General features: G+C 36.9%; 1 protein-coding gene across 1 annotated transcript in view; it reads left to right on the forward strand.

Annotated features, from left to right (window-relative positions):
• Positions 1 to 560: 560 nt before the first annotated feature.
• Positions 561 to 20,773, forward strand: part of stard9 (StAR-related lipid transfer (START) domain containing 9) — a 43,428-nt gene continuing 23,215 nt past the window's right edge. The window contains exons 1-7 of the mRNA XM_039667288.2: positions 561 to 819; positions 4,573 to 4,642; positions 9,740 to 9,868; positions 19,266 to 19,382; positions 19,466 to 19,498; positions 20,202 to 20,260; positions 20,388 to 20,500. Coding sequence (XP_039523222.2) covers positions 773 to 819; positions 4,573 to 4,642; positions 9,740 to 9,868; positions 19,266 to 19,382; positions 19,466 to 19,498; positions 20,202 to 20,260; positions 20,388 to 20,500 — 568 coding nt within the window. The 5' untranslated portion in view covers positions 561 to 772. The remainder of the gene's footprint in view (positions 820 to 4,572; positions 4,643 to 9,739; positions 9,869 to 19,265; positions 19,383 to 19,465; positions 19,499 to 20,201; positions 20,261 to 20,387; positions 20,501 to 20,773) is intronic.

Genomic DNA, 20,773 nt, shown 5'->3' on the forward strand with positions numbered 1-20,773 from the left:
TAAATTATGAATTTTCCCTTATCCAGTATTCCAACTGAAAGTCATGGGAAGTTAATGGTCAAATGCAGTGATTGCTTCAGAATTCATTCTATTCTATTTGGTGCTCAAGAAACATTATTATATTATACCATATTGAACAGTTGTCCCGCTTAATTTTGAACAGCATTCAGAATAACAGCATTTATTTGAAATGGAAATATTTTATAAATGTCTTTTGTTCAATTTAATTCTTCCTTGCTGAATAAAAATATTGATTTTATTCAAAACAAGAGACAGACGGGCTGTTAACGTGTGCGTTCAGGCGAGAACTTCGCCTTTGTTTCTCTTGCCCTAGTTTCCTACTATGGCGATGGATGAGCTCATTAATGTTAAAGACCTACTGAACATTCCTTCCCAGAGTGATAATGAATGCGTAGAAGCCACGCCTTATGCAAAGTAAGCTAACTCGTTCAGCAAATCAGGAAGTACCATTGAACTAACGTCACGTCGCTCTTTTAATATTTATGAGCAGAGCCTTCGCATTAGTAGGATTCGTAATCTCTCCTCCTGAAGAGACGGCAGGAAGTTTTCGCGCAGTTCAACTGCGGCCACGGCTTCATAATGTGCTCTGTGATTGTCTAGACGATATCAATAACATGACCCGAAAAACGTGTATTCGGTTCCACTACTCTGCTCGGGATAATTCTATGCCGTGGAGACATTTAATAAATGGACTCTAACGGACAGCTGAACTTCAATTCATCGTTTCCCTCCTCTGCCCGGTGTCAAGCGAATGGCAAACGTGAAAGTCGCGATCCGAGTCCGTCCGCTGAACTCCAGGTACAGTCTTAATGGATCTTATATTAAATTAATTGTAAAAGTGCATGACAATAACTGCTGAATGATGTCCTATGAATTACATAAACATCCTTGAGTTGTTGTACTGTTGCTATGTCTGGGAATAGACAGCCTGCGCTGACAGCCAACTGAAACAAATAAGCTGCCATTCAAAAAACAAAACAAAGCAAAAACTATTGCTTGGTCTTTGTATATATACATCTACTACGTTTTAATATGCATCAATTCAGAGATTAAAAAATTAAAAACCTGCATAAGCAGCAGAGCATAAATGGAGATAATCTATCAGCAGTGCATGTTAAGTTGCTTTGAATTGAGAACAATGTGTTTTGTGTATAATAAATAACTATAATCTCCAAAATCTCATTCAATCCCCTTAAAACCCCTCGCCCTAAAGTTTATCTGGTACTGTATGACTTCAATATCTTGTTTTTATCATTTTCACACCATTGCAAAACAAATTTTATGCATGCTGTGTTAGTAAAAGATCCAAAGCATGTGTTTTTCTTTAACTTTTTCTAAAAGGGGGGTATTCAAACTCAGAGTTTGCCCCATGAGAGCCCACTGCCCCACCCTCCAGCATTAGCCAAATTACTACAGTATGTGGGTGCTGGACATGGGGGTAAAGAAACTCCTCCCAGATTTAGACACAAAGATGTGTGCGTGTGTTTGGCCGTTTCTGCTAGCCTTGACATTTAAAGAGTCTCCCTGAAGCGTGCTTCACAAAGGACAACTTCATGGCTATCCAACACTATTGTGCTAATGAAGATGGCCTTATAATAGGCAGCCGTTGGTTTTTATGAGCATGTGAATAATAAATATTTGACTGTGCACTTTTTTGCTTTTGTCAAATGCTTGAAATACAACTTCTTTTTGAATTCAGCTATTTAGCTAAAAACAAACTAATACTCATTGCTGGAGATGACAGGAATTGTGTGAGAATGGCTCAGAAATCCAAGTTTGTAAACATGCTTTCCTTATGACGTGAGTTATTTTTTCTTCCCACTGATTAGGCTATGTCATAAAACGCAGCATTTCTAGGCAGAAGTAAGCGCACACACACACTGCTGACAGGCGAGGTAGGTTGTTGTGATTGTGGACAGGGCCTTCATTCATCAATGACTGAGTAAAACAGACCCATATACTACACAAGCTACTGTAAGCGCTTCATAACAAGCTCCCTGCCTTCGGTGGATAAGTCCATTTCTTAAAGGGATAGTTCACCAAAAAACTGAAAACTGTCATCATTGACTTGCCCTCATATAGTTCCAAAACTGTATGAGTTTCTTTCTTTTGTTGAACACAAAAGAAGATATTTTAAAGAATGTTGGTGTGAAGACATGACCAGAGCAAAGGCAGGAGACACTGCTTGCAGTCAGTGAACTCTTTATTGAGTCCAAATAAAGACTATCAACTAAAAAACCAACATCAAGGTGACCCTCCTCACAGAGGTCCCTCACCAGAACTGCTTTCACAGATAATCATACACTCCTTTATAATGAAAGTAATGAAATAATGTTCATACACATAATACATAACTACACTGAAAATGAAAATAATATTCAAAATAGAATAGATAAACCTTAATTATACAAGGGAAATAATATGAATAATAAACAGATACATTTCTACATACAATGAACATAAACACAATAAAACATGAAACAATATCCCCCTGCTCCCATTGAGAAATGGACTGTGCCTACACTACCCAGAATTCTCTGGGATGGCATAAAAGGAGGAACAGGAAGGCCGCTCGTCTCGTCGTCTTATACCACCCCCGGAAACCATGCTGCACACATGAACCCAGAAGGTTAGTTTTGCAAATGAGGTTAAAACTAATGATTTATGTAAATTCCAAAATAAAAGAAATAAATCTCTTGGTGTTTTTTTTGTCAGTCTAATGTGCACCTCAGACTAGAAAAAAGTTACCAAATAATGAGAGACAAACATTTATAGAAATAATATAAACCAAACAAACACAAGGCATACACTGCCATCAACTTAGGACTTTTTCACAGTTGGTAACCAGACGGTTGACTGAGCCATTGACTTTCATAGTATTTTTCCCCCTGTATGATTTATGTTGAAGTGTCTGGACATGATTTTTAACGGTGAGCCTTTTGCATTTGTAATCAGGCTCTCAAAGTATTTGAAAATTTGGATTTAGATTCATCAGCATTCAAATATAAAGAATTAGTGGTTATCGGTATCGGCCAAAAGTTCATATCGGTGCATCACTAATAATAATTTTAATAACAATTTATGTAATATTTTTGAAATTTTTTTATGCATTTAGAAAGCGTTTTCATCCAATGCAGCTTACGTTACATGCACGGGTGTACGACATTTTATTTCAGTTCCCTGGGAAGCAAACCCATGATGAAAATGGTGTTTCTGGCGCCACGCTCTACTGGTTGAGCCATTATTCATTATGTTGTGTTTAGAATATCTCGTTTCTCATTTAATGTTTGATTTCAATTTATATACATACAGCCCTTTTCATGTTTTTGTGGTTCCATAAAACATCAACTACAAACAGGTTGTTCCACCCCAAACTGAGCCAGAAATTGACGTTGGCAGTGTTTTGAAAGTGCCACAGAGTCACGGTATGAAAGTCCACACTAGTGACTTGCTTTTAGTTTATTTGCACATTGAGCTGGATAGGAAGAAAACACATTTTAACATTGAAAAATGACAAACTTCAGCTTTAGGATGCAGCCTGCTCACATTGTCAGACTTCAGGTTTGTACACAGCCATGCTCCTACACTGGATTTCATTCTCTTGCATCAGTTTATCTGGAACCCGATACTGGAGAGATTGAACAGCTGTCCTCGCTGCTCTCTCACACACTGACACACATATCCTGCACGCTCACGCACACACCTGCTTCAGCTCAGCTGTGCGTCTCACGGAGGAGTTTTCAGCGCTCTGTTTTCATTTAAAACTGACTTTCTCTGTACAGATGAATCCTCTCTCTCTGCTGCCCTGTCTGAATATGGGCCTGGATATGATCACAGCCAAATAAACATGCCTCTGCGGGATTTAGAAAGCTCAATGTTAACCTGGAGTCATTGAAACCATTCAATATAAAACAGAAAAGTTACATAGAAATTAAGTCTTTTATCTTGGGGGGAAATTATTAATTTTTCTGTCAGGATTCTTTGAGTAGAAAGGACAGCATTTATTTGAAATAGAAAATTTTTTGTAGCATTGTTTAATGGCTTTACTGTCACTTGATCAATTTAATCAGTCCATGCTAAATAAAAGTGTTATTTCTTTAAAAAAAATCGTACATACAGCAAACTTTTGAATAATCAAATTATCCTGAGTTTGACCAAAGTCATTTTTCAAATTTTTTGTAAACAATGTAAATGTAAACAATCAATGTAAACAAACAAGTGTATTCTATGACAACGATTGTTTCACTCACTCAGTGTGTATTTTATTTAATAATGTTAAAATGGTGCAATAGTTATGAATTTGATTATTTCATTGCAACTGTAGTGTTTGCAGAGAGACTCCGCCCACACGCTCTTCTGATTGGCTGTGATTTTGATTGGTTTTGTCATGTCTGGTTTGGACAGACAAATTGCTTGTGACTGTAATCTCATCGCATTACGTTATGTTTGGATATGGGGTCACCTCGATGAACATGCTTGTATTGTAAATGTTTACTTTGCAGTGCTCTGTAGAGTGTCTTAAATATTAGTCTGTTTGTTTTTGTCCTGCAGGGAGAGTCTGGATGGAGGACGGTTAGCTGTACAAGTGAAGGACAAAGTGGTGAAGGTCCGAAATGTGAAGGTAAATTCATGTTTATTATTTCCACAAATGAATTACTAGGAGTGCTACTTGGGTGTTACAAGGTGTGTTCCTTTGGTGCTCTTCAGTTTGGAGATCCAAAGTGTTTCCCAGATAAACAGTAATTCTGAGGCACTCAAAAGGAAAATAAATATAAAAAGCCTTTATTTAAACTTGGATATCCATTAAAAACATATGCCAACATGTTTCGGCCTCATTGGCCTTCTTCAGAGCCTTATTTATGAAAGATTGAGAGAAATCCTTTAGTTTAAAAGTTTATGTTGTCAGAAAGTACCTGCTTTTATAAAACACAGAAATACCACAGTTGTTGACATTTATTTACATTAACATTTATTAATTTAGCAGATCCTTTAATCCAAATGAAGAACACATGAAGCGATCTTAAAGACGCAATACACATGAGAATAATAGATATGTATACATAGATGCCTCATTTGCGGCGTTGTATTTGGGCCGTGATACGCAAGACATCTGCCATCTTGGAATGGTCAAAGCCGAGAGTGAGTTGACTGTGAGTTTGCAACCGTAGTTAGACGCATTTATGATTATCTATATATCTGTTACAGTATCTTGCTCTTTACGATTTTTAAAGCTTATTTTTACCCCAAGTGAAGACCGTAAAAGAACTTCGCCGTGAGTATATCGGGGCCATAACACATTACAAGAAGACAACAGCATTAAAAAGTTATACATTCTCACCTGTGAAAGGTTATCCGATTTCTTCAGGCCATTTTTACAACCAGAAGCTATGCAATGTTGCGGCATCATTGATTCTTACCGTGAGTGACGACACTTTGACCGATCCAAGATGGCGGACGCCCCCCGTGTCTGGAGCGGTCGAATGTGGTTTCTACGTATACATATCTATGATGAGAAGTGTAGAACAGTACACGCTAGAACATTGGGGGATTAATGAATAGTGAAAGCATAGGAGAAGAATTTGTTGTAGGAGTCAGTGTCAGGATTGGACAGCTATTTGCAGTATCTCAGTGACAGGAAGTTTATAGTGAAAATTATTCTCTTCCTGCTGGATTACTCCGTTGTTTATTTATGTATGAACTGAGTAAACATATTCAAATAGCAGCACCATGCAATTATCACTTTCATCTTGGAAACCCCAAATGCCTAAACAAGCAGGACTCTTGCCTTACACTTTCTAAAGTCATTCCATTCCACACCTCATTCTTCACTAAAGAGCTTCCAAACCTGATCAGTGGGATGACTTTCAAGATGGACTGCCTTATGGGTGATAACTACAGGCACTACAGGCCAAAATATAAAAAAATTAAATGTACACTATTGTTCAAAAGTTTGCGGTCAGTAAGATGTATACATAATTCTTTTTTCTGAAGAAATAAACACTTTTATTCAGCAAGGTTTGCTGATGGTTTCAGATGGTTCCCACAAAAATATTAAGCAGCACCCCAGCAAACACAGAACGTTCCCCTAATGTTCCCGAATGGTCCCATGAGGTTATTTTGGTAACGCTTCCTTTTACAGTACAGTACTTACCGTGTACTTACAGTGTACTTACCTAGAAAGTATTGGCTAATATAAGGTAAGTACGTGGAACAGGGATAGGTTTAGGGGTAGGTTCAGGGTTAGTTAGTACTAGTTATTACCCAGTAATTGTGGTTACTAAAATAAGTACATAGTATTTACATGGGTAACTGGGCTGTAAAAGGAAGCGTTACCGTTATTTTTTTGGGAACCAAACAAGAACGTTATAGGAACGTTCCATGTAGGTTATTTTTAGGTTCCATTTATATAACGTAAGGAGAATGTTCCGGGAACATTCCCCTAACCATAAGGGAAAGTTCTAGGAACATTATGGGAACCAAAAACTAATGTTCCCGGAACGTTTCCAGAACCTAAATTTGTTTGCTGGGACAACTGTTTTCAACATTGATAATAAGAAATGTTTCTTGAGCAACAAATCAGTATATTATAAAGATGTGTGAAGGATCATGTGACCCTGAAGACTGGAGTAATAATGCTGAAATTTCAGCCTTGCGTCATAAAAGATTTTTTTGTATATATTTTAAAATAGAAAATTTCACAATAATACTGTTTTATTGTATTTCTGATCAAATAAACGATCTTGCTTAGCTGACTTCTTTCAATGACATTCTTTTCCGACCACAAACTTTTAAATGGTAGTGTATTTAGTAAGAAAAAATAGACATTTTAAATTAATATAAGTATGTGTGCCTGAATGTAAAGACTAATGCATAGCCTACATTCTTACTTCTGAAGGAGGAAATACTCCCTTGCATTCAGTTCTTGATTAATGGATTAATGACATAGCAGGAGCCACATCTGGTCACCTGCTGTGAGCACGCGAGCAAGACAAAGACTTGCTTTCCACTAGTTATTTAAAGAAAGTAGGACAGTCTTCAAGTGAAAAGATGGGCTGACATAAACAAACAAAAGACAGGCGTGGAAAGCTGACAGGAAGACTTCATACAGAAATTAAAACCGCATTAGAGAGGCACACAAATTTACATTGTATTATTTGTTCATGCGGCACACTTTCCTGGCTCCCGGGGCATAAGGCAGTCACATTGATGAATGCCCAAAGTGTATCAGTCGACAGAACCTCATTTGAATGAGAATACAGGGGTCTAAGGAAATATGAAACATCAGATGCATTATTATCTTCATCTATTGTTCTGTAGAAAGTTAGGATCTGGTTTTATATCACCATCTTGAAAAAAAAAACCTGTTGTTAGAGCCATGGCGTAGCTTTTAACACGTGCTCTGAGACATTGAACATACTACAGTTTCATGTACAGTAGTATGATATTTAAAGTTAAATACTAAAGTGGTGCATGTTGCCCAAACCAGCACATAGATGTCATAATTTACTCCCTCATGTCATTTTAAACCAATATGACTTTCTTCATTCTGAAGACCTCAAAATAAACATTGTCGCAACCAAACAGATTTGGTGACCACTAACTTCCATTATAAAGAAGCCAGTAAAATTACTGTAAAACAGACTATATTAGTTATATTAGCATACTGTCAAATGAAGTGCAGCATTATTCTGTTATTTTTATTATTATTTTTTAATTTTACACTTATATATTATGAACAACACAAGTTATTGGTTCACATCAACAACTTTATTCAGGTTTCATCTTTTACATTTCATTGCTGAACTTAAATGAAATATACAGAATTACCATCATTTCATCAATGAACAAAATACAATTACAGCCATACCAGTAAAATCACAGTAACTAACAAATTGTGCCGGTGGAAATTATAAGTTTAATAAGTTAAAGTACATGCAAATATAATCTTAAAACATTTAAAACCACATGCTTTAAAGGAAAATGTCTAATTTATCGCAAGGACTCTTTCGATGGTTCAGCCGGACTGCCGGTGCCGCTGTGGGAAGAAAATGCCAGTTAGCATGGATTAAACTTATGTTTCATATTGTTTCAGAATACCAGGCCTATTGGACCATGGCCATATAATCAGATCTGATTTTGTGTATTATTATTGAACCTAAATATAACAGTGCTGAGTGCAATGTTAGGGCTCATTAGTGTAGCTGTGGGCCATATTGTGATGTCATTAAGTCAGCTGCGGGATTGCCATTTTGTGAATAATTACACACCAGAGCCGCAAAAGTAACGTTGTCGTAGCGATGCCCGGGCATGTTTCTGCACGCTCCTCCAAACGCACACGCTGTGCAGTGAAGATTTGTTTGACTGGGCGAATAAACTGCTGAGGTTTATGTGATATCTGGGTAATAACTTGATGCTGACAGTCAGGTCATGCTCAAATGCTTAAGTCATTTGTCCCCCAGCCTAACGACTTCCTAATTGTTGTGTTTGAGTGCACTGAAGAGTATCGCAGGCGTAGGCTACAGGCACACAGCCTTGATCCTTGGCATCAGTGTGCTGTAATATTATTAGTAGAAAAATTCAACACATAAAGAGCTTGTCTCCTAGTAACCGATTAAATGGACTAAACAGACTTTCAATGGAAAAATCACTTTTCTCAATGGACTGTAATGTAGTTTGTGGCATCACTTATCAGAAGCAATCATAAATAATGGTTATCAGCTGTGTTGATGTATTCAAAAACGCTATAAAAGAAAACTTGGCTGGCTGGATAACGAAGAGTATGTGAAACTTCTTTAATCATTTTAACAGAAAACATGATATCACTGGCGCCAGTGACTATATATGATGTAATATGATTTGTGTTTTAGTGAAGTTGTTAAATATCACTACTGCTCATACTTGGGGATTTCAATAAACCACTAACCCGGAGTATTACACTTTACCATGTATCTTAAATTGCATTGCATATTGAGGAGAGTTAGCAACTGCATAGCAATGCCATAAGAAACACTCTTAAAACCCTAGAAACTGCATAACACCTCACTGGCACCCCAGGGGTGCGTTTTCTCAGAACCATCGTTAGCCAGCTATGTTCACAATTTCTATTGATAGAAACATTGTTTCCCAAAACTAGTTCCAACAAACATTCGCAAACAGCATCGTAGTTGTTCTGAACTACAGCTCTCGACCTGTGGTTAGAAGCATCGTTTCTTGTCAGTATAATGTGGAGGTAAATATATAATTGAGCAAAATAAGAAAGCTATCATGCAGTACAATCCCATCATTAAAGCACTGTGCCACCAGACTGCTGCAGATTCATTTCTGTGTTAATAGTGTTGACATTGAATCAATCGGTAAAAAAAAAAGCCAAACAGAAATAGCGAATTAGTCATTATTTACAGCAATATTCTGACATGAATTCAATCTCTAACCAAATAATAAGTGTTTACTTCACCAAATGCATGGCATCAACTTCATATGTTGAACCAACATGGTTTGAACGTTGGATGTGTCACAAAATTACTACAGTTTTGGGAAACAGCCGTTACTAGCTAGTTTGTTTCTCCAATGATGCATCGTATGGTGGTTTAGCAGCGAGTTACATCAGAGTACTGGAAACGCACCCCATAACAGTAGCGTCAGCGCTTCAGAAAATGTACAAATCTGGTTTATCCTGCTAACCACCTCCCGTTCATCACTCTTTTTTCCCTTTATATAGTTGGAGGGACGTTTGGACGGGCGATCGGAGGGACTGGCTGACTCCAGGGAGAAGTTGATGGAGTTTGGGTTTGATTACTGCTACTGGTCTGTGGATCCAGCGGCTCCCAACTATGCATCACAAGAGGAGGTGGGCTTCCACTCTCACGACTGTTTACTGCATCTGTGCTGCTGATGTTGATGACACGCTGATGAGATTATATGTGTCCTTCTCCATGAGGGCGCCTAGGCTACTCTAGTCTGTTAGTCCTCTAAAATTTTATATAACATTGAGGAAATGCAGAAATGATTTAGAAACGCACAACATCAACTACATACAGAAAAAACGAAATATATTTTTAATTCAATTTTAATTTTAAAAAAATTACCATCGCTTAGCCGCCCCCCATGGTTCTGCGCCCCTATGCGCCGCATATAGCGCATACCCACTTTTTGCGCCACTGTCCTATGTCTTGGTTGGGGTCTAGTGCATGAAAACCAGAGGACTAATAAAAAAGAGCGCAAGTGTAATCAAAACCCTTGACCCACCAGGAAAAGATGAGGAAATAGAATCAAAACACTGCTTAGAAGATGTTACATCATGGAGTCTTTACCTGCCTACTTAATCTGAGATTTAGTTGATTTTAACTTGTGGGTGTGCTACTGGCTGGACAATTACAGAAACATACTCTATACAAGTACACAAATGTTTTGTAGGCCTAATCAACACCTCATATGAATTGAGGTGATTTTAATACATTAAATATTTGTACTTTGTACATTGCGTTAAGTATTTTAAAACATTTGTTCACGTGAAATAGACCTTGTGCAGCTGGTCTTTGTGTTCATGTGCTTACTTTATTTACTTTTAAAGGGTCATTCATACCAATAACAATACCTATAAAGTTAATTATAACGATAACTATTAGTGTCCAACCCAATAGATGAAATCTACTCAAGAACTTTAAAGGAGTAATTCACTTTTAAAAAAAACTTTTGCTGATAATTTACTCACCCCCATGGCAAACCAAGATGTCCATGTCTTTCTTTCTTCAGTCGAAAAGAAATTAAGGTTTTTGATAACATTCCAGGATTTTTCTCCATATAATGCACTTTACTGGTAACCAAACGGTTCAAGGTACAAAAGACAGTTTCAGTGCAAACTTTTCAAAGGGCTTTAAACGATTCCAGATGATGAATAAGGGTTTTATCAAGCGAAACGATCGCTCATTAAAAAAATAAATAACAATGTTTAAGTTTTATAAGCTCAAATGGTCGCCTTGATCTGTACTGTGATGCGCGTTCGTGACTCTCCTGTTCGAACTCGTTTATCAAAATGAACAAATCCTTTTCCGACTCAATTTGTTCATTTCATTCGTTGAATGAACCAAATGACACGAAAAAAGATTTGTTCATTCGTTTCATTTCACTCTGTCCTTATTATAGTTGTGGTGTGGACTTCCCTATTTTCATTTATATGGAACGACTATCGGTATTAAAACATATTTGATGTTTGATATACAGCTGTGTGGAGTGGGATATTGAAACAATGAAATACCATTGATTTAACAAAAAATGAATGGACTACTGCAAAAGTTCTCACAAACCAACAACAAGCATGGATCTCATATACACAGTACTAGCAGTTAACCAAGTTTACTGTTAAACAAGTGAACTGTATCTTTCCTTTGTCCTTTTGAGAGACTGAGAGAGTGAATCGTCTCCTCAGTCCCGCCCTGGTGTTCCCTTCAGAGTGTCTTTGTCTGCTCTGTATGAAAGAATGAGCTGTAATGGCCCACGTGCCCTTGTCTGCTCAACTCTTTTCTTTCTCTTCACTCGCTTCCTCTCTTTCAATTTTGCCCAGTCAGAGTTTTACTGCTGAGGCCTGGAGCTTGCATTCCTTAGGCGGCCTGCAGGGTCTGGTCAGGAAGAGAGAAGCTGACCTCTTTTTGGAGTCCTGTGGGAGGGTGTCCATCTGAAGCAAAGTAATAAAACAAGAAATTCCAGACAATCTCATCATCATGTGTGCTCAGTGATCATCTCACAGTCTGTGAGCTTCCATCATGCTGTGAACACTTTTTTGGAGAGGCTAACAATACCGAGCTAGCTTTGAAAGCATAAGATCCCACCCTCCCTTCAGAGCGTCTCTAAAGCCAACTTTCATTTCATGCAGACTTTAATTTCTTAATCAAGTTAAGAGCTTATGCCAAGTTACCACAGTTTTACTATAGTAACAATAAACTGACAATAAATGAAGGATTTTGGTTAGCATGTAAATCTTTCCAAGGGTAAGTCTGACCACATCACAGCCAGTATAAATGCATTCCTCTGTTCACTACTTTTTTATTATTATTTAAATATTCACTTAGTCTGTAAATGCCGTCTTCATTTCAAATTGCACACATTGCTGACATCTGAATTATTCCATCTAATTTAGTTTAAAAGGGTCTCGTGAAGTCTTACGTTACTCTTTAATTGGAACTTTCCGTGAAGTGCTGTTCTCTAAGGCTGCAAGCAACACAATGATACTGGAGTCTGTCCTTCCTGTGGGGTCTCCAGGGGAAACCAGCCCCGCTCCTTCTCTCCAACTTCTCCCCTATTTCTTCCCTTTAGGATCCAGTTGCCCCTCCCTGCTCCCTTGTATGTGGGAATATACTAGCCTATCTGCCTATGTGTTTGTTTTAGTGGCTAAAAGATTGGTGGTTGTCTTTAGTGGAGCATTATTTTTTGTATATTTCCATGTGTGAAGAGAAAATGGGCTGAGAGGAGGACAGAGAAGAGGATCGGGCCTTGGAGCAGAATACGTACAGTAGATAAAAATGAGAAATGGAAGCCAGCTGTTGTGAGGAAAAGGTTTCATCACATCCTGAATTCATTACTGGGTGCTGGATTAAACAGCATCTTAACCCTCTTTAAAGCTTTGGAGTATAACCCACACTTTTGTAACATCACAAACATAATCATTTGTGAGTGAATCATTCTTTTGAGTTGGTTCTCAAGTCAGTTGAACAGATTCACAAATCAGTCTGAATGATTCATTAATGAATCACTCTTGAAACGCTTTTAAAAATCCAGTAATCACAAATGACTGCAAGATCATGGAAATTCATCCATTATGAAATGGAATTATCAAATTGTGATTATCAGGAAAAAATGTAGGGGACTTAGTTCAGTTCATCAGTTGTTGACTGGATGGAGACAGATCTGAATCCAAGCTTGAAGTCAATTGTAGGAAAGGGTCAGGGTTTATGCGGACAAAAGGTTCGGAGAAGTCCGACATGAAAAAATACGTCTAAAAAAATGCATGAATGAATCGTTCACAATAAGATCAATAATATGCATTTATAAATACACAGGGTATATTTCAGTTTCATGCAGACAGGCAAAAAGTGTTCAGACTAGAAGTAAAATGTTTTCCATAATGTGCCCTTTAAATCTATTCTATTTTCTCAGGTTAATTTTCTTCAAATAATGATTTTCAAATAATTCAAAGCTTCAATTAATGATTTTATTAGAGAGGATTGAGATGACATAGACATAAACAAATTATAAAAGTGTTAAGTAGACAAAGGTGAAGCGCACTTTAACTAAAGCGCCTCTCTCGCCAGCTGCTTTAGTAAATGATTTTACACACAGATTGCACTAGAAGACGTCATTGGTCCAGAGCTGGAGCCTGGAGCACAATGCTGGTTTTCTTTTCCAAGTGAAGTCAGCTTTGTATGGTTTTTTTTTTTTTTACCCTCCCTTTTTATCACTCTCTCTCTCCCCTCCATCTTTTCCTTTTCGATACAGTGCATGACTTTATTATGCTCTTGGTATTTCTGCGTTTCTGTGTGAGTGGCATGAACAAAATTTGCACAAAACATCTTTACACACGTAGACTTACCACATATCTAATTTTTTCAGTGACGCACAAATGAACATGTTTCTTTACAAAGAAATTCTTTGATTATCCTTTTATTCAGCAAGGATGCATTAAATTGAGTTAAAAGGGACATTTAACGCATTTACAATGCTACAAAAGAGTTCTTTCAAATAAATGGTGTTCTTTTGAACTTTTTTATTGATTAAAGAATCCTGAAAAAATAGTAACTGTTTGTTCAACATTAATAAGTAGAAATGTTTCTTAAGCACCAAATCAGCATATCAGAATGATTTCTGAAGGATCATGTGACCCTGATTGGAGTGATGATGATGAAAATTCAGCTTTGCAATCACATTTTAAAATATTATTCGGATAGAAAACAATTTAAATTATTATTATAATATTTCACAATATTACTGTTTTTTTTTTTTACTGTGTTTTTGATTAAATAAATGCAGCCTTGGTGAGCACAAGAGAATTCTTTTTAAAAACCTAAAACATTTTACAGACGGAAAGCTTTTTGTATGTACCTCTCCATAACTGTAGCATGGACTTTAAATCACGCTGCTGGCTGTGGAAGTCATTTACCCTCATAAGAACAGCTGCGATGGGAAGAACCTTTATTTGAATAGGAGTAGAAAAACTTTATTTTTATTTTTCTTCAATTCTTTAGTTTAGTTTTTGCTCCATCGGCTAATTGCATCAACAGTTAGTGTCTTGGAAACTCAAGTCCAGTCTCTCTCTCTCTTTCTGTCATTCTTTAGCTCTTTCTGTAGGCCGTCTCTGTGTAGCCCTCAGAATCCCTTGACCTCCTTCCCTCCCCTTGCAAATTTGACCCACATAATGTCTGTGAAAGTATGACAATCGTGTAGTGAGTTGAACCCCTGCCAATCAGCTCTGTGACTCTCTCTCTCTCTCTCTCTCCCACAGTCCCCTCCACCACCCATTTAACCCAGCTTTCCCTACAGTCGCATGCAGCTATAAACAGGATCTCACAGTCATTACATGAAATATCTCAGAACAAGTCTAGTTGTTGTTATTCCTATAGGTTTGTGAATACAACATTTTGATTTTCTATGTCAGCAACAATAACATAAGTGACAGAAATGACTTTCTCTTTTGCATGGAACACAAAAAAAGATGTTTAGCACAGTTGTTCTTTTCCCATAAAATAACAGTCTACATTTACAGTTGTGGTCAGCGCTCTCTTTCATCTCGCATTTGTTTTTTTGGACTGATGATTTTGTGTTTTACATTTGTAATATTTATGACTTATACATTGCATTCAATATGTACTGTTCAAAAGTTAAGTACAGTTTTAAATGTTTAAAAAAATAAAACTCTTATGCATACCAAGGCTGCATTTATTTGATCAAAAATACAGTAAAACAGAAATATTGTGAAATATTTCTTATAATATTTTAAATTGTTTTCTATCCGAATAAATCGAATTTATTCATGTGATGGCAAAGCTCATGTGAAGGAAATCCCTTCAATGTAAACCATGTGTTTCAGTGCTCTGTATAAAAGCGGGACTGACGTATTGGTCTGTGGTCTGGGACGGCCCTTTCCTTGGATGGGTTTCAGATGGCACTCCCATGAGATATCACAAGAAACAAGCAGTTTTTGAGAGGTGGCTTTTAAGAAAGCCACATTAAAGAGCCTCTCCTTACTGTAGCGCTCCACACTCTGATTACAGGCCGTAGGATTTTAAAAGTGGGTGTATTACGAACAGCTTTTTAATGGAGTGGAGTTTCCCTTCAACCTTTCATATCCATCCTTCTTTTCTGCTTGTATTATTCATCCTAAAGCATCCTGCTTTAGCCTCCTTTTTACAGTCTTTGACCAAGGCCTTTAAATTCTTTCACTGAGAAGCCAAGACTGAACCCATGATTGTGTTGTTTGTTATTGAAAGACATCATCTCCCACAATTAAGACCGCCTGACACTTCCTTTCCACTGCCCCACTTTTGGATTTGCCCCTCCCAGACTGAGCATCTCCTCAAAGGGGTCTTTGGGATCACATGTTGCCTAAAGCACTGACCTTCTGGACAACTTCCTGTCCAGGATCAACTCTAAATTCAGCTTTCCTCTAGCATTGTGACCAGAAGTACATTTATTTTTGTTTGTGGTATGAGAAGGAAAAAGGAGGAAAGCAAACATCAGATGCTTTTGTCCAAGGTTTCCTGTGTCTGTACACATGCGCACATTCATAATTGCACACATAATCTTAGAGGGGGATTTAATTCTATTTTGGTGAAAGTCTTTAAGTATTATTATTATTATGATCATCATTAATACTGTTTTTCTTTGACATAGTACTACTACTGAAGTAGTACATTTCTTTACTCATTTTAACAGTTTTTATTATTATTCATACATAGTATTAATAATATCAATTGTCATTGTGTTTTTTGTGGATTAATGTTTACACAGTGAAACCAGTTAAATGAGCTGCCTTTTTTGCAGTCTATCAAATAAACTGAAAATATTACGTTTTGGTTTGTCAAAGTAAACTTCTTTGTCAAGACACATTATGTTTCTGAATTTTGTCATAATTGATCATCTCCATTTTCTCATGCCTATTTGTGCATGTTATATTGTGGGACCATCTCTAAAGAATATACACTTACATTTTTGACATTTGAATTGTTTTTAAATTAGGAGCACAAGTGAGCAATTTTTACTTTTAGTGTAGTCAGACAAATTACATCTGTGTTTTCAATGGCCCATATACCCTTAAATAGGGCACTATATTAGGGTACAGGCATTTGTACTGTAGTAATATCCGAATGCATAGTGGATGTTATCGGCTGCACTTAAAATCCCATAATACACCCCAATAATGTGTACAACCGATGTGCACTCAACGTCTAGAGAATACCCATAATTCTCTGTGAGGGTCACAGCGAACGAATTCCCGCATTGTAAGATTTATACATGCTATTTTCCGTGACGGTGTACAAAAAAAAATGGGTTACACTTTTATGGTGATGTAGTTACACTGTACTTTCTCAAATAAATACTGAGTAATATTAATTATTAACTACATGTAATTTCTATAGATTTATGGTTAGAGTTATGTTTTGGTTTAGGGTTAGTTACTTGTAATTATACATAACATACTGTTAATACTACATAGTAACGTGTAACTATGTCACTATCTTTTCATTACTACTGGAGGTTTCAAATGATTATTAAAAAACAACCAAACGATGAAAGAGCGGCAGTCCGACTATATTATATCGTATATATAATGTAGGGGCGATTTCGAACACAGCCCATGCCATATGTCACCATAAACGCTAATATAATGCTGTTTAAAAATTGGCTTGAGACTTGAGAGTGCTTTTGGCTGAAGTCCAGTAGTGACAGGGAGAGCAAATTAAAAAGAGAGTGCTGTGACATTGAAAAGCATCTAACATGAGCTGAGTTCAGTGGAGAGTGAGTTAAGATGGACTTGTCTAACAAGCTCCCTCACTGATTCTTTCAAGCTGAAGAATGGTCCTCAGGATAATTAGAGTAAGTCGGACAGAAGCGGCTGCTGGATGCTGATCCACTCTCCCTGCAGACAGCATCCCAATTAGCCTTCATTCACACCCTACACAGAGCCCGGCCTGGCCCCAGGACTCTTCTCATCTCTGCCAAACACATACCTGGGTTACAATACCCTGAGAGAGTCTCTTGTTTTGTTGACTCACTGGGTTTTCAGTGGACATGAAGGTCAAATGACTTTCTCTCTCCCACACCGGTTGTACACAAAGAATTATGTATTTTATGTGTTTAGTTTTGTAATTCTTTTGAAAGTTCATGGTGTATGAAAAACAAACGTTTTGTAGTTAGGCATTATCTTTGTTTGCAATTAGTACACCTCCTTTGTTAGTTGGCTGTTTAAAGAGCACATTACAGTGCTATTACTGAGTAAATACTGGACAGTTAAATAGCTTCAGATTTAGCTTTGTTTCTCATGTGTTAGCTGATAAATATTTTTACAGTGTGTGCATGCTTTCACTTTGAGGCCTACTGTGTAATTTTAACTGTAAATGACTAAAAATGCAACAAATGAAATCTCTTACTTGGTTAACAGTAAGTTCCTTTATTGTAAAGGGGCAAAATTGTAATAAATCTAACCTTACATTTCAAATATTTTTACTGTAAAAAAACTTATATTTTCCATTTTTATTTATTTTTTTGAAGGAAAAAAAGAGTAAATCAACTTATAATTTACAGTGAAACCCGTAAACTGATATTCCCTGAATTTCCAATTTTTTATGATTTTTTTTTTCTCTTTTATTGTTATCAGTTAGGCTATATAATTTAGGGTTTTATGTTACATTTTATGTTGTTAAATTAATATTTATCGTGTTATTTTACTGTCATTACTGTGACCATGATGGTGTTTTGCATATGACACTAATTATGTTTCCATCCACTATTTTTATGCACACTTTGGGATATTGCATCAAAAACTGGATGGAAACACCAAGATGCGCATAAATAAATAAAAAAATTACATAAAAAATGTATGCGGATAAATGTTTTATCCAATAAGAAAACGTGCATGAGCTATGAAACACATTTACCAAATAAATTCCTCGATGCGGATAAAAAAATCTGGACTAACCAGTGGACCGATCTCGTTGCACAGCATCTGAAATGCTGTTTTGGTTGTTTCGAAATAACTGAGTGAAGTCTGTCATCAAAAAGTGGTTCGGTATAATTCCCCCCCATAACTCTCTTACAGAATACATTCCCAAACAGCAGCATCTGCTTCCGAAAGCGAGATCGATAATCGTTTTCGTCTGCGCGCTCCGAGACGCAAGTAATTTATTAAATACAAAAATGATTATATACAGTGGCATCTCCTACTTTTCTTAGTGATATTTAGCGCCAGTTATTCAGGAAGTGGTGATTTTGTTCTTTTCTGCTCACTGGATGGTGCTCAAATGTTTTGTGCGATATTACAATTTTGCACACAAGTTAAATTCAGAACTTTGGATGGAAATATAACTACTGTGTGGATGGTGGATGTACAAAACAGATTTTAGTAGCAGAAAAAGGGCTGAATTCATTTTAAATTAATTAGTATTAATTAAGTTTTTCTGTTAAAATGGCAGTTTAACAGTCTACAATGCCTCTTAAATTACTACTATTATACATAATGGGGGTTGTTAATATGGTGTGCTTTTTGAACATGTCAGACAGGCATGTGTAAGTGTCTTATGAAGTGTAACATAAACGGTAATGCCAGCGTAGTGCTGAGATGGACAACATGCTGTCAAGGAGATTTAGTTTAGACACAGGAGTTCAATGAATTCTGAAGAAAAACAAACTGAAGGAAGAGAAAGAGGAAAATAGACAAAGCAGTCCAAGTGGAGCTGGTGAGAGAGGAGTAGGTCTCTGTGTTTTCATTTCTCCTCTCCTTACAGCTCTCCACACACTCTGAGGGTCTCAAGCAAACACAGATACAGCACATTCTCTTCGCTCTAAACATACACAAACATACGCAGGTAACTTTCAAAGACCAGGTTGGCTCTCTCTCAAACAAACATGGATCAACAATAACGCTCTCTCAACAAACTCATTCAAAGTATACAGAGCAAGAATTTCAACACCTTGAGATCCAGGCAGGTTTTGCACTAACCTAACGAAATTGGTCTAAAAAAGTGTGCCGTCTCCTCTAGGTGTTTCAGGACCTGGGTGTGTGTGTCCTGTCTGGGGCTTCAGAGGGGTATAACGTGTGTCTGTTTGCGTACGGACAGACGGGCTCAGGGAAAACGTACACCATGATGGGTACTCCGGTGAGGAACTGCACTAGCATGAGATAAATTCATTGATGAAGCTTTATTTCAACCTAAATATTATGTCGTCTTCATCTTTGCAGGACTCCATTGGGCTGACACCAAGGATCTGTCAAGTAAGATGCACACCATTAATGTTTTTTCTTAGGGACTTTTAAAAAAGTTAATTAAATGTCCTAATTTAATTAATTAAGGCCTAATCCTGGCTTAATCTAAGCCCTAATTTCTTTCATCTTCAAAATACAGTTGAATATATTTCTGTCCCTCCACTGAAAGTCAATGCAACCAAAGTTGATACTTCAAAAAGTTGATAAGAAGACATTGGAAAAGTAATACATATAAATCAACTTGTTTTAAGCATGTCTTTTGAAGTAATCAACTTTTAGATTATTATATCTAAAAAATGGAAATGGAAAATGGAAGCTCAAATGAGCTTGCTTCGGTTAACCATATTTGATGTGCTCTATGTGTGTTGAACAATGATCATAAAAACAATTGTAATGTATACAGAAGAATTGGATTAAACCACTTTAATCCATATGGATTACTTTTATGATGTCTTTATGAACTTTCAGTGGAGGGATGAAAAATTCTCAGTTTTAAATAAATATATCTGCATTTGTATTCTGAAGATGAATGAAGTTTGAATGACATAAGGGTGAGTAAATGAGGACAGCATTTTCATTTACAGTATAATGGGTGGAATATCAATTTAATAATGACATACAATATATTTACTAGTACTGCCACTTTATATTATCCATGGAGTTATCTTTGAATGTTTTCTTACAGAACAATCCTTTTTTATCGTTTATTAAGGGTCTTTTTAGGTCTGAAGTTGAATCATCTGATGGACAGAGTTGTAGAGTTGAAATAAGGTGAGAGGAAAACCCTCGGTTTCTTTTCCTTTGACACTTTCGCAACAGTACCAACAAACATATGCTGAGAATGAGGGAAAATGCCTGTAAGAGAAAGCAAATCACAACCTTATGTTTTCCCTCTCAGTTTTTTAGAAATTTATAATGAGCGTGTCCGCGATCTGCTGAGAGGTGCGGAGCAGAAGAAGCCGGCACCCCTGAGGGTTCGAGAACACCCAGAGAAGGGGCCCTACGTGCAGGGTGAGTGTTCAGACGGCTAACTTTATATTTCGGCTGATTTGTTGTAGAAAAAACAAAACTGGTAAAGACTGGTGAATTCCCTCAAACAAGGTCAAAATCTCTCTTGTAACCTACGCTTATGAAAACACAAGGAAAGCGCTCACTATGTTATAACGTTTAATGAATGGTTGTGTATTTTTATTAAAGAAGCAATTCTGTACATAAGTTATTCGAACCTGACTGTTTGCATTTGTAACTCAAGGTGTGTTCACACTTGGCATGTTTGGTTTGATT

This window comes from Pimephales promelas, chromosome 15 (genome assembly GCF_988280905.1).
Source record: "Pimephales promelas chromosome 15, fPimPro1.hap1.1, whole genome shotgun sequence".
In the NCBI taxonomy this organism is placed as follows: Eukaryota; Metazoa; Chordata; class Actinopteri; order Cypriniformes; family Leuciscidae; genus Pimephales; species Pimephales promelas.